This window comes from Papaver somniferum, chromosome 8, assembly GCF_003573695.1.
Source record: "Papaver somniferum cultivar HN1 chromosome 8, ASM357369v1, whole genome shotgun sequence".
In the NCBI taxonomy this organism is placed as follows: Eukaryota; Viridiplantae; Streptophyta; class Magnoliopsida; order Ranunculales; family Papaveraceae; genus Papaver; species Papaver somniferum.
The window spans coordinates 2,192,732-2,207,499 of NC_039365.1; the positions used below are offsets into that span (position 1 = coordinate 2,192,732).

General features: G+C 40.0%; 2 protein-coding genes across 5 annotated transcripts; both read left to right on the forward strand.

Moving 5' to 3' along the window:
- The first annotated feature begins 6,842 nt into the window (after positions 1–6,842).
- On the forward strand, positions 6,843–7,592 carry LOC113301459 (major latex protein 146-like). The gene is made up of 2 exons (XM_026550234.1): positions 6,843–7,063; positions 7,171–7,592. The coding sequence occupies exons 1-2, from the start codon at positions 6,865–6,867 to the stop codon at positions 7,458–7,460; spliced, it is 489 nt and encodes a 162-aa protein (XP_026406019.1). The 5' UTR covers positions 6,843–6,864; the 3' UTR covers positions 7,461–7,592.
- A 1,012-nt stretch (positions 7,593–8,604) lies between these two features.
- Positions 8,605–12,302, forward strand: LOC113303567 (putative disease resistance protein RGA3). Of its 4 annotated transcripts, none has more exons than XM_026552609.1 (2): positions 8,605–9,090; positions 9,208–12,302. In XM_026552609.1, the coding sequence occupies exon 2, from the start codon at positions 9,663–9,665 to the stop codon at positions 11,205–11,207; it is 1,545 nt and encodes a 514-aa protein (XP_026408394.1). In that variant the 5' UTR covers positions 8,605–9,090; positions 9,208–9,662; the 3' UTR covers positions 11,208–12,302. The 4 variants fall into 2 exon arrangements, with proteins under 4 accessions (XP_026408394.1, XP_026408396.1, XP_026408395.1 ...); XM_026552610.1 differs by having other exon boundaries at positions 9,709–12,302.
- The last annotated feature ends 2,466 nt before the right edge of the window (positions 12,303–14,768 follow it).

A 14,768-nucleotide genomic window follows, 5' to 3' on the forward strand; every position in this document is an offset into this window, starting at 1 on the left:
GGATGTGATGCCGGGATGCTCAGAATATCACATAGATGAAATATTCTGAATAGCGAAGAGGTAGAAAATGATAGAGTTATGTTGTTTATCATCGCTCCCTCTGTTTCTTCAGGAAAATGTTTCAGCCGCGTCTCTGGAGTTATCTCATGAATCTTTGATGGTCGTCGGGATGGACTGCGATGAACAGTGCCCAGTCGCGCTTTTCTTTAGTTTCTGAAGTTGTTTCCTATGGGAAGGCTTGGGATCCGCCGCGGCCTCGTAGAGTGTTGCAAGAGTCTTCTAGACAGAGAGGTGATGATATTCTTACGCTACACCCTTGAAGAGCAGATGAATTTGTCGTGGATATGACCTTTGGTTGACCATGTCTTCTGATCTTTGATAGTGAAGAGATTCTGTGTAGATTCCCAATCCCCAAGTGTGGTTTGCATGTTTCTATCTTGTGTGCTCGGCAGGATTTACAGTGATTGTTTCCATGGTGAAGCTCTGGCTGGTATCAACAAACGGGCAACAACAGTTCTTGGAAGCAGATGTGATCAGAAGAGACTTGGAAGGAAGGAGTGGCGGTTACAGCACGATCCTCGGTAAGGAAGAGCGGCGGCTACGACAAGATCTTTAGAAAGAAGGAGTGGCGGCTACGACACGACCTTTGCGGGAAGGAGGTGTTGAAGTGGGTTCGGTTCTTGGAGAGGAAGTTGAAACTTATGGAGCAAAAATGCTGAAGCTTCATATTCGGATCCTGGAGTGGCTTATGGAGAGAACGCTGAAGCGGAGCGGCTGCTGGAGCGAACGTTCAAGAGGATGCCTGCTGAAGCGAACGTCGAAGCGGAGAGACTGTGTCAATCAGTGTGCTATCAAACTGGACACCCTTCAAACGAACATTGGTTAGGAGTCCCCAGTTTCATCTATCAATCGTGCTTTACAAGAGAGGTTGGGGTTTGGGAACTGCTTCCTGGCTGAAAACAGCTGCTTTCCTGATGCAGTGCGGTTGAGGGCTGCAAATATGTCTTGACGTTGTTCCTTGGGGAAACATAGAATCTCGCATAAATGTTTCATCATAGACTGCACAGTTTTGTGAGAGAAATCCCCAGAAATCACGCATCTCTTGACAGGAAGAGAGTCTTTGTGAACTCAGGGAGGTTGCTGATTTTCTTTGCTTCGATTTTGAAGAAGTCGTTCCTGATCTTTACGTGTGATGAAATTGGATTGCTGATTCCCTTATACTGGGCGTTCAAGTGCAACGCTGGAAGGATGCAAGCTGCTAGCGCTGGGAAGATGCAAGCTGTTAGCGCTGGAAAGATGCAAGCGGCTGTAAAGATGCAAGCTGCTGTAAAAATGCAAGCTGCTGTAAAGATGTAAGCTGCTGTAAAGATGCAAGCTTCCAGCGCTGGAAGGGCGCAAGCTGTTAGCGCTGGAAAAGATGTAAGGTGTCGGCGCTGGAAAGACGTAAGCTGCCGGTGCTGGAAGGACGCAAGCTGTCAGCGTTGGGAAGATGCAAGCTGCCGGTGCCGGAAGGACCCAAGCTGTCAGCGCTGGAAAAGATGCAAGTTGCCGGCGCTGGAAAGATGCAAGTTGTTAGTGCTGGATCGACTTGGAATGGGTGCTGGCTTGGCGTGGACTCTAGCTTGGATTTGGTATGGCGCGGACTGTTGGTTATAGCGCGTACCGTTGGCTTGGCGTGGCGCGGACTTGCTCTTGCGGGCCAGTTGCCTCTTTCCATAAGTAGCTCAAATAGAAAATCATTTCCTCATTCAAATTCCAAAAGTGTCTATGAAAGGGGTTGGCTTCCCTTTTTATCTCGTATCTTTGTTCTCACGTCCTGGTGTTAGCGGTAGCAATAAAGTGGGCAGGCATATCCCATCTATGTACATCCCAGGAAAACCATGGAACCGTGAGCATTGCGTGTCAGTAGAGAGCATGGGATAAAATATGACATAGATATCGGTTTCATCATTCTTGTGAAAACTTGAAGTAGTAAACCATGTATTTTGTCTAAGCAAGACTTACTCGGTTTTTTCGGATCTCCTGACGAAAAATGAATCTTCCGGGTGTAAGTCCGAGTTTTGTGGGAAGCACCGCCGTGATTTTGGAAAATCCCCAGTCGTCCCCGAGTCGGTTGATAACCGAGTCGTCAATTCCTGGTCGGATCGTTTGCTTCTAAACTCTGGGAAGTCCCTAGTCATCCCTTGACGTGTCATGACTGGTAACTAGGCCGTTTGGTAACTGAGTCATCGATCCCTGAGCGGATCGTTTGGTTCTACCACCTTGATGTCTAGGTTGAAGTATGAGATCGGGAATTGGAAATTGATATTGTAATCGAGAGATTAATCTCCCAATGTGGTCGCCAATTGTTTGAGGGTGAAACCAGTTTCTGCTGGTTTCGGTAATTTCGTGTGATGTGGGTGAGAAACAAATCTAAACCCTAAACAATATACTGCAAGGGAGTACTTTAGATTCGAGAGATCAATCTGTACAAGTCCGTCCTAAACCAAGAAATGGCCGTTCCAGACTTTCTTCGGTCACAAAGTGGAGGAGAAGGGTTGGTTTTGGGGACGGAAGCGAAGAGAGTATTGAGACCAGAATAGTTGATTATGGAAGAGTAGTTGTTTTGTGACTTGTATCAGAAAGTGGGAAGCTAACAGATAGGAAAGCTAGCAAACGTTTTCTGAGTGTTGTATGCTCCTGAACAGAACTTGTTGTTCGGTGGATATAGGTAATGCGTATTTATACAAGTCGAAGTGAAACGTACTCTGGTCTCATTAATAAATGGAAAACGGGTGAGTAAATGGGAGGAGGTAGTAACCGGTAACGCTTGGAATTGATTTTCCATAAAAGAAAGCGTTTCACCATTACTCCATGTATTTACTAACCGCCTCATCCTTATGACACTTTCTTATAACGAGCGTAGTGTACGCCGCACGCTGTAAACCGTCAAACCAATACCCAATGAGCATCCCCCAGTTTGTGACATGTGTTGATGTCTCGAGTATTTTCGTGGGAAACATGTAACATGTTTTTGTTGTCTGGAAAGTTGAGCTTGGGAGACTTGACGGCTCGGTGGTGACCTTCAACGGTCGAGATTTTGCATCTTAAGAGGAAGGTAGCCGTTGATTATTGAAACCTTTCTTTTGGTAGCCAGTGGAATGAACGTATGATCACTATGGCTTTAATATGGCCCAGTTTAGGCGCGGCCAAAAGTTAGGGTTTTGGTTTTGTTTAGGCGCGACCAAACAAGGAACAAAGGTTTCCATGTGTTAGCTGGTAACCTTGGACGGCTAAAATATGCATCTTAGATGAAAAGTGGTCGTTGATTGTTGCAGGCCTTCGTTTTCGTAGCCTCATAGGGAAGGCCGACATGGTATGGCGCGACAAGGTAGATGGCATGCCATTGGCACATGTGGCATGGAATGTCTTGGCGCGGTTTGGCATGGCCAAAGCTAGGGTTTAGGGCCAAAGGTTACCAAGCATTTTTTGGCGACTTTGGAAGGCTAGGATTTGCATCTAGGATGGAAGGGTGGTCGTTGATCGTCGCACACCTTCGTTTTGGTAGCCACAAGGGGAAGGCCGACATGGTATGGCGCGACAAGGTGGTTGGCATGCCATTGGCACATGTGGCATGGCATGCCTTGGCATGGCCAAAGCTAAGGTTTTGGGCCAAAGGTTACCATGCGTTGTTTGGCGACCTTGGACGGCTAGGATTTGCATCCAGGATAGAAGGGTGATCGTTGATCGTCTCACGCCTACGTTTTGGTTGCCGCATGGGGAAGGCCGACATGGTATGGCGCGGTAAGGTGGTTGGCATGCCATTAGCATATGTGGCATGGCATGCCTTGGCGCGGTTTGACGTGGCCAAAACTAGGGTTTTGGGACAAAGGTTACCATGCGCTGTTTGGCGACCTTGGACGGCTAGGATTTGCATCTAGGATGGAAGGGTGGGATTTGATCGTCGCACACCTTCGTTTTGGTAGTCGTATGGGGAAGGCCAGCATGGTATCGCGCGATAAGGTGGTTGGCATGCCATTGGCATGCCTTGGCGCGGTTTGGCGTGGCCAAAACTAGGATTTCGTGCCAAAGGTTACCATGAATTGTGTGGCGACCTTGGACGGCTAGGATTTGCATATAGGATGGAAGGATGGACGTTGATCGTCACACGCCTTCGTTTTGGTAGCCGCATAGGGAAGGCCAGCATGGTGGGGCCAAGGCCAATGACGCAGATGGCTTGGAATAGCGAGGCCAAGGGTTTGGTACGGACGGCTTGGCATGGTGGGGCCAAGGAAAGGTGCGATTGGCTTGGCATGGTGGGGCCAAGGGTTTGGCATGCCATTGGCGCATGGTGCGGCTAGCATGGTTGGGGCCAAGGCAAGGTGCGGTTGGCTTGGCATGGTGGGGCCAAGGGTTTGGCATGCCATTCGTGCATGGTGCGTCAAGCATGGTTGACATGCCTTGGCGCGATAAACGTGGATGACATGGTTTGCCATTGGCACTGTGGTACGGCTGGCATGGTTGGCCTGCCTTGGCACGGAGATGTGGCTGCCATGGTTTTCCATTGGCACAGTGGTGCGACTGACATGGTTGGCATGCCTTGGCGCGGAGATGTGGCAGGCATGGTTTGCCATTGGCACAGTGGTGCGGCTGGCATGGTTGGCATGCCTTGGCGCTGAGATGTGGCTGGCATGGTTTTCCATTGGCACAGTGGTGCGATTGGCATGGTTGGCATGCCTTGGCGCGGAGATGTGGATGGCATGGTTTGCCATTGGCACAGTGGTGCGGATGGCATGCCTTGGCGTAGTAGCATAATAATTAGGGTTTGGCATAGATGATGTCGGTCAATGTTAAGGGTTCTGCCGTGGAACATGACACATAAAAAAAAAAGGTACCCTGATAATTCTTACGTAGGCATGTTGATCGATTCAATAAATGTGATAATGGTCAAAGTGACGTCATGTCAGTTGTACAGGTTTACGATTATAACCCTAAGCTAAAAACCACCATCAACAATCCCATAAAAAATTGGGTCAATAACAGGAATTTATCCAATAAATGGGATCAACAACAGTAGTTGATCCTATAAAAAATTGGGTCAACAACCGGAGTTGATCCCATAAATGGATCAACAGTCGTAGTTGATCCATGAAAATAGGGTCAACAACAACAATTGATCCCATAAAAACATATAAACAACAACAATTCCTCCACCAATAGCATCACCTATCCTTATATGTTCCTGTGTGCAAATACTGTATACTTTTGGCAAAAAATTATACATTTGGAAAAATACACCACCAACACCCTTTTATCACCTAATCCTCCGCTTCCACCTGCATTACCTTCGACTTCTTAACCACTTCCACAACCAAAAACGACCTCAACTCTAATTTCAGAACCAGCACCACCTCCAAACTCCACCTCCACACCTTATTCCACTAACTTTTACCAATCCCACAAACTTCAGACCCCACTAATTCCACCTCTAACGTTAGCAGTTGAATCAAAACAAAGCAAAAATCCAATCACCACTAACACACATATAACACCAGCTACCCACTACAACCACACAAAATGAAAAGAACACATATTGAAAATCGAAGTAATAAAACTCGTTGGATTTTACTTTTATACGAGCTGGGGATGAGAGACAATCTTGTTGAAATTGATATCGGTATGATTAGAATTACGTACGTAGAAATTCTTTTATTTCGTTGAGATTTTGATTGAGAAACGTAGATCTGAAATCTCATCCAACGCCGCCACCACCACCATCATCTAAATATAATAGAGAATTGATTTCCTCCTCCACCACCGCCATGACTATCACCTCTATCATCATCATCATCATCAACAAAACCTGACAAAACAGAGAGTCAATATCCTCCACCACTACCACCATCATTATCAACTAGTGAAAATAGAGATTTGTGGAATACAGTAAGAAAAATCACTCAGTTTCATTGACTAACATAGATTTGATATCCTCCGCCACCAGAATCATCACCAGATAAATATGGAAATAAAATAAAATGTTAATGGACCCAATTGGACTTATGGAGAAAAAGGAATATATTTATTGTGTGATAAGGATATTTATGAAGTCCATCAAAACAAGGGATATTTATTCAAAAAATTGGTTAAAAAGACCAAAATCAACAATTTCTGGGTGAAAAGGACATTTAGATTTTGATACTGTTTAAATGGATAAAAATATAAAAATAGCCAGGATGTATACAGTTTCATCTTACCCATTTTTAAATACTTTTTCTTATTTTTAATTTACATCAGAATGCATCCAGTTTCATCCTTGCTATTTTTTAAGTTTAAGGCAGGATGAATCCAGTTTCATCCTTGCTAGTTTTTTGGTGTTCATTTCACCCATAATAATTTTTATTCGTCCATTTGAACCATGTTTTAAAAATATTTGGACAAATGACCCATTTTCTGATATTTATTCCATTACCACCAGCCAAATTGTACCGATGTTTGATAGACCTCCGTTAGAAACTGTTCAAACACAAGCGTATGACCTCAGTACCCAATTTGAAGACTCGAGACGATGGTTTCTTTTATTTTTGGTGGTTAAGATATATCCATTATCCCAGCTTGGATTGTTATGAGTTTTGGCTTTTCCAAAAGAAACGTAAAACGGGTGCTATATTACCTGAATTGGAAAGAGTTAATTAATGTACGCAACAGGTAAACTAAAAAAAGAGCAAACCACCTTGGAGCCGTAGCTGCTCTAATCAGTGTCCCATTTTGGTCCTTGGATGGTTGTTACTGTCTGCATAAGCATATATAGTTTTGGGCTATATAAACCCGAATAGCATTATCATTCACTTCAGTGTCACATAACCTTGAGACTGTTGTTAAAGCGCAATGGCTGAAATTCATAAGCTTGAAGTTGAATATAAAGTCAAGTGCTCTGCAGATAAGTTTTACGCTTTGATGACTCGTGATATACACAAGCTTCCGAAATATGCTCCTAAAACGATCCACAATATCCAAGTTCTTCCAGGACACTGTGAAGTTGGTGTGGGAAGTATTGTTGTTTGGGACTATGTACAGAGAGTACAGGGTACGTAAAGTCTGTAGTTGTCTGACATCTAATTGTTTTCATCTTGTGCTTTGAATGGGTAATTACTAATTCTTAACAATATATTTTTTTTTCATGATTATATATAGGAGATAAACCCACTGCCGTCATGGCGAAAGTGAAGATAACTGCGATGGACCATACAAACTTGTCACTTACTAACACAGTTCTGGAAGGAGATCTCAGAAATTGCTACACAAGTTTTGCTATCAACCTTGCTATCACTCCAATACAGAGGGATGGAAACTATAAAAGCCTTGTGAAGTGGTCTGTACAATATCAGAAAGCAAATAAAGATGTCCCGGATCCAACATACTTTATGAAAGTGCTGGAAGTTTTTACCAAGGAATTGGAGGCCAATTTGCTCAAGGAAGAGTAGACAAGTTTGATCTACCTAGACTATATATATGTGCGTCTACACTACATGTTGGGCTTGATGTTTAAATGTATTAGACATCTAAATAAAGTTGTAATATGGATGTATATATATATGATATATCTTACTTTAGTATGACCCTCCCTTCATTTGCTCTTCTATACTCGAACCACAAAATGGGTCATATGCCCAAAACCGTAAAATTAATGTGGGAGTAATACTGCTAAGATATGAGTCTGAAAATAGACTACCTAGAGAAATCAATTCTTTATTTTGCAAATCCTATAGAAAATTTAACCATTGGGTGGAAAATATGGACTCAATGATTCATGACATTTAATTCCCAGATCAAGCTACACCCTCAAAAGAGGAAAATCGTGTAGAACCATTAGCATCGACCACAATGTTGGATAAAAAGATATATTTTGAAAAAAGTTAGCCCATAAAGAGCCATATCCAAAGGGATGTGGTCAGGTTAATATCAAATAGCATAACTTGGCTTTTTGATTATTTCTTTTTTGACATCCACCGTTCTGCTAAAAAGTCAAGAATGCCTTGAAAACCAATGTATCCAAAAACCTGGTGTAAAAAAAAACAGCCATCATGTGATTTTCTTCTGCTACTGAATTGGTGGTGATTCAAGCTTCAGTCACGGAGTTATGCTCTAAACTAATTTCATATTTCAGGTGTTTGCTTCCATGATTTAGATTGTATATAGTCATCCCTTCTACATTCCAGTAATTGCCATACATTCATTTAGCAACACGTAAAACCTGTTCACATCTATTTCTTCTTTTTCTACCAAATAAAAACTGAAATTGTCTTAATCAAGTTGATTAAATGAATTCGGATTGATTGGTGTTTTCATCCAGTTGCATTAAAATATATATAGAACACAGCGTAATTAGTACGAACAACTTGAACTGGTATTTGCCACTTGATTGGTTAAACAAATTAAACAACTGTCAAGAAAACTTATTATGATAATGAACTAACTCAATTTGGTTAATTATTGTGCCCTATCTATTTAGAAACTCAACCATATATGTCAAAAGTCTTTGTAAGGGTGTTCTCTGTCAGGGTTTCGTGTTTAACGGCATGAAATTAGGTGCCAATAATGGATTCCACCCATCCAAATTAACTTAATTTGTTTCAATTTGGTTTATTAAATTTGTATCAAGTGGTTGATTAATGGGTTTTCTATCTTCTACAAATAGATAGATACCACGACTGTATCATCATTTACTTACAAAGACTTTTCTTAATCTTCTGCTTTTTTCTTTTCTCTGAATTTGCTGCTGCGTTCAATCCAATCTCATACTCCTCATCTTCAACTATAATGGCGCTGGAGGATACTCTTGTTGGTGGTGCATCAGGAATTCTGAAAACTCTGGTTTCTTTTGTTGCCAGTGAGACTAGTCTGGCTTGGGGTATCAAGGATGAGCTGAAAAAAGTTAAAGACACATTGGAGGTGATCGATGCTAAAATCTCTGATGTGGAAAGGAAGCAGGTGAATGATGCTGAAGTATTACTTAGGTTAAAAAGGCTCAAGGGAGCTTCTTACGATGCTGATGATGTTCTAGATAAATTTTCCTATGAAGTTTTGCGACGATCTGAAAACCGCAACGGTAAGGTAAAACAATTTTTTTCATCCTCCAACCAAGTTGCATTTCGTATTAAAATGGCTAAAAAAATCAATGGTATCAATGACGAGCTAAGCCAAATTGTAACTGATATGAAAAAATTTCAGTTTCAATCGACTAGTGATACTAGTCGATACGATGCCCAAATTGCTGAGAAACGCAAGCGCCTAACTGCTTCATTCTTTGGAGATGATTCAAACATCGTAGGAAGAGGGCATGATAAGTCTGAACTAATAAAGCTGTTGACTTCATCATCTTCTGTATATTTTAATCAACAAGAAAAAGTCTCAGTCATATCCACAGTGGGTATGGGGGGCTGGGAAAGACCACTTTGGCTCAATCCATCTACAAGTCGGTAGAAAAACACTTCATAATAAGATTATGGGTTTGTGTGTCTGATGAGTTTGATGTTTACAACATCTTACGAAACATTTTGGAGTCCATTACTGACTCTAAATGCCCTAAATATTCAAACACTCATGTATTGGTAGATAAAGTTAGAAAGGAACTGGAAAATAAACTTTACTTGTTGGTACTTGATGATATATGGAATGAAGATTTCATGGAATGGAATAAACTTAAAAGCTATCTAGACGTTGGTACTGCAGGCAGCAAAATTATTGTCACCACACGTAAACAAGAAGTTGCTTCTGTTGTACGGGGTATTATTCCTCCGTACAATCTTGGTGTATTATCCGAAGTTCAGTGTTGGTCCATCATCAAAAAGAAAGCTTTTTCTCCCGGTGGAGCATCAGAGACCCCAAATATGAAAGATATAGGAGAGCAAATAGCTAAAAAATGTGGAGGTTTGCCGCTCGCTGCAACCTTTTTCGGCAGTCTTATGCATTCAAAGAATGATGAAAGGCATTGGTTGTCTATCAGAGATGACAAAAGCTTACAAACCCGAGAGCATAAAAGTGCTGGAATCATACCGATATTGAAATTGAGCTTTGACCATTTGCCATCCCATTCAAAACAGTGTTTCACTTACTGTTGTTTATTTCCCAAAGATTTGGAATTTGACAGAGAAACACTGATTCATCTGTGGATGGCTGAAGGATTCCTTCATCCATATCATGGAGGAAATCAAAACTCACTGGAAGATATAGGTAATGATTATTTCTTTGATTTGTTGTCTAACTCCTTCTTTCAAGATGTGAAAAAAGACGACGCAGGTGACATTCGAGCGTTCAAAATGCATGATTTAGTTCATGATCTTGCACGAAGTGTCGTTGGCAGCCATGAAGTCAAGATTCTGAATGCAAGTGAGATGCAAAATGATCTGTCAGAAATTCGTCGTCTAGAACTACTTATGGAAGGAGAAGTATCAGTTTCTAATATTCTGAGCAGAGCACAAAAATTGCGGACAGTTTTCTACCAAGGTGAATGTTTTTCTAATTTGAGTCCAGTTAGTAACAAGCGTTTACGTGTGTTATATCGGCTTGGTGATCATGACACCCTGGAAACTATATCTTCATCTTTTACACACTTTTCACCTTTTATACACTTGAGGTACCTTTTCCTTAGCAATTGCAAAATTGAAGATGCTCATGCCGCGTCCATAAGTCAACTCTATAACCTGCAGACTCTTAACCTTACTAATGCAAAAGATGTTCAAATGATTCTCAACGTGATTGGTTCTTTGATAAATTTACGGCATCTAGGTCTCTCTGGTTCAGACGTTGAAGTGTTACCGGATTCTATACTTAAGCTCACCAGTTTACAGACTTTAGATACTTCGTATACGGATATCACCGAGCTACCCATAAACATTGGATCACTTGAAAACCTTCGGTCACTTGATATTTCATGTACAGGAATCACAGAATTACCCATATATATTGTATCTCTAGAAAACCTGCAGTTCCTTCATATTTCAGATACAGATATCACAAAATTACCTGTAAATATCGGATCTCTCCAAAACCTTCTGTCCCTTGATATTTCAAAAACAAAAATCACAGAATTACCCGATTCCATCACTCGAATATATAATTTAAGGAGGTTGGAATTCAAGAAGTGTCGGGAATTAAAAGTATTACCTCGTAACTTTGGAGCTTTGACACAATTAAAGTCTCTTGATTTGAGAAATAGTGGAATAACATAATTGCCCGAGTCTTTGTGTACTAACGTCTGCAAATTAGAGTCTGTGGACCTTGGATATTTTTGCAAGATTCCCAAAGATATTAAGAATTGGGTGGAATTGAAAAATCTGAAATACGACACAGAGGGTGAGACTAGAGGTATAGAAATGCTAAGTCTCTTGGAAGTATTAGATTCGTGCTGTGTCAGGGAAGAAGATGAGGACTGCGTCGGGAGTGATTCTAGTGGGATCGAAGAATTAGCAAACCTGAATTTACTTGAGAAGCTAAACATAAAACAATTAGAAAATGTGAGAGGTAAAATTGATGCAGAGAGGGCAATGTTAAAAGACAAGCAAAACATTCGAGAATTGGGTCTTTATTGGAAATTAGTGTCAACAGAATGAGAAGAAGAATCAGGTGAATCAGATGAAGAAGAAGATATGGTATTAGATGGTCTCCAACCTCACCCTAATTTAAAAGAATTGAATATACAAGGATTCTACGGTTCGAAGTTTCCGAAGTGGATGGGTTCATTTTCTTATCTTCTGAATTTAGTGAAGTTAAATTTATCAAATTGCTATAGATGTGAGAAACTTCCAGCACTAGGTATGCTCCCATGTCTTAAGGTTCTTTGTCTGTTTAGATTGGAATCTGTCAGTTTTTTGGGTCAAGACTTTTATTACCAAGAAGAAGAAGAAGAAATCAAAGGTTCTGTAAAAGCTACGGCTACAACAACATCATCATTCCCTTCGCCAGTTCAGTTGAGCATTCAATGTATGAAAAATCTAGAAAAATGGGTTACCCCTCCACGACCCTACAACTCCTTACCTGTCCTTGAGGATCTATATATATGTTTTTGCGATATATTGACATCTCTACCGGATTTACGGTTATGGACTTCTCTTCGAAAATTAAGTATCTTTGAATTAGGGGTGTAAATAATACCCGAAAATACTCGGCCTGCCTGTATCCGCCCGAGCCCGCCTGTACTCGAAGTAGCCCAAAGCTTGTAATGGCCCGTGATGGACCACCCGGCCTGGCCTGGATTAATTTATTGGGCGGTCTCGGGCTTTGCGATTAATTATGATGCCCGTCCTGATACCCGGCCTGGTGCCCGGCCTGAAGCCTTTTATGTGCCATTAATCATTTAATATCCTCTTAAAAAGATTTAAAAGTTACAATTTTATAATTGTCAATTTTGTGTCAAGAAAAATAAAATATATAATTATTTTTTTACTTATAATTAACCTTTTCAAAACATTATCGGTAATATATTTTCTTATTAGAAAGTTTATTGTACTATAATTAATTATTTATTATAGGCTAAAATTAAAAATTTATCAGTGTAATTTAAATATAAAATAATACTATCACTTACGATATGCGATGTTGGAAAGGAAAGGATATTGTATTTAATACCGTTCATTTGAAAATTTAAACTTAAAAAAAAAAAAAAAAAATAGTGGCCTGTCCGGCCCGATCTGGCCTGCCCGTATAAAAAGCGGGCTTTGGACGGTCTTTGGGTAGCAAATTATCTACTTGTGCCCGGCCTGTCCGGCCTAAATTTATTTACGGGCTCACAAATATTAAGCCTGGCCTGCCCGGCCTGTCTTAGTTTTTAGGTCGGGCGGCCCTGCCTACCCGAATTTACACCCCTACTTTGAATGCAAAAAACTGAAGGAGTCAGTGCCGTATGATCTCAAGAAATCCCTCCCCTTTCTTGAAGAACTGTATGATGATATGCTTGAAAACAATAATTTGATGGAGGTGAAGCAGTAAATTCATAATGTTCAGCAAGACATATAAATATTTGTAATTTTCTCTCTCTGTATATAATTTTACTATTTCATTTCCAACAGCATGCTGGGCATAGGTGTAAGTTCTATTTGATGCTCGAAAGAAAGTTCTATTTTCCTTGGCAAAGTTCTATTTCAATTCCAACATCATGCTGGGCATAGGTCTAAGTTCTATTTCATGCTTATAAAAAAAAGTTCTATTTTTAAAAAAAAAGTTATATTTTTAAAATTATTCATTCATCACCTTGGCCCAAGTCAGGACCAAAGAAAATTATTTATTTGACGAGTTTATTCATTTATCGAACATTCATTTGTCAAGATTGGACTGTAAAGCATAATAATTTAGGGGAACAATTTCAAAAGTGTCAGGTTGTTAATAATGTTAGCTATGTACAGCGTACTCGCAATATTTAGAGCTCATTTTTCTCATGGAACCGATAATACGACTTATTACAACATTTTTTGTTACCTAATGCAAAAGTCTCCTCACTAGCTTAGTCAAGATAATTCTCCACCTTAAAGCCAAGCGATGCCCTGTAATACTTGGATTTAGCTCAAGGTAACTCCAGACTCCAAGGGAGGAACAATTCCACATGGACTGACTCTTGAATATTTGAATAATTGAAAAATACTATGCCAAGAAAAACGAAGAAACAAATAACTCTAAATTTGGAAACCGTATGCTATGTATATACAGTAAAACTTCGATAAATAATAGGGTTGAGATCAAAAAAAATTATCGATTTAAAATTTAGTTTATCCAAATCTAGTTGGGATCAGAAATTTTTTTTATTTTAGTGAAGTAATTAATTTATCGAGGACTAATTTATCGAAATTCGATTGTATTTATAGTTGAATTTCTTAACACGGTTTTTACGATATCAGAATGCAACACAGCTCCTTTAAAATAGAATCCTATTATTGGGGCTTAAAGTGTTTGGAATTTGGGGGCTTAAAGTGCTATGAAACATACTAAGGGGATAAGGGGAAACTAAGTTATTTGAAAAGTCAAATATATCCTTGACCATTACTATACCTAAAATCAAAATTAAATCAAATTTCAAAATAAAAATTAATTCACCCAACCTTTTTTTTTCTTCTTCTTCTCAAAATCAAACAAAACATTGATTTTTTTTTATCCAAATCAAACAAAACCTTGAATTTTATTAAGATTTATTCTCAATATGAGAAGATCACAACGATTTAGATTATCATAGACTTGTTATGATTTTATTGTATATAAATACATTGTACCAAAAATTAGAGATTAAAGATTAGACGAATGAATCTGTCAAAACACATTTAAATCCTCCAAAATACTACATATTCAAAAATCCACCATTTATTTTGTTCTTAAATTGGTTTAATAGTTAAGATCAAAGAATCTATGGTTTAAGAAAACTGGTTCTGGGAAAATTACGGCTAGGAGTTCTTTACGAACTAGCCGTAACTGGGTCGACATGGTTGAGACTCAAAGAACTCCCAACCTTAAAATAGCAAAAAGGTTGGGACTAAAAGAACTCCCAACCATAAATATATTAACACACGGTTGGGACATTCCCATCCGTTAATTGCTCTGTATCTGTAGACAATAAGGAAATGATCCCACATCGGTTGGGAATTCCCAATCGAAACCTAGGTTCTCAGCCGTTCTACTAGTTTCCAAGCCGTGAATTTTTTGTCGGTCGGGTTGTAAATTTTTCCCAGCCGTGATGTTAGATGTCGGTTGGGTTTGATAGTTTTCCCAGCCGTATTGGTTTATGTCGGTTGGGTAGGAAAGCCGAAAAT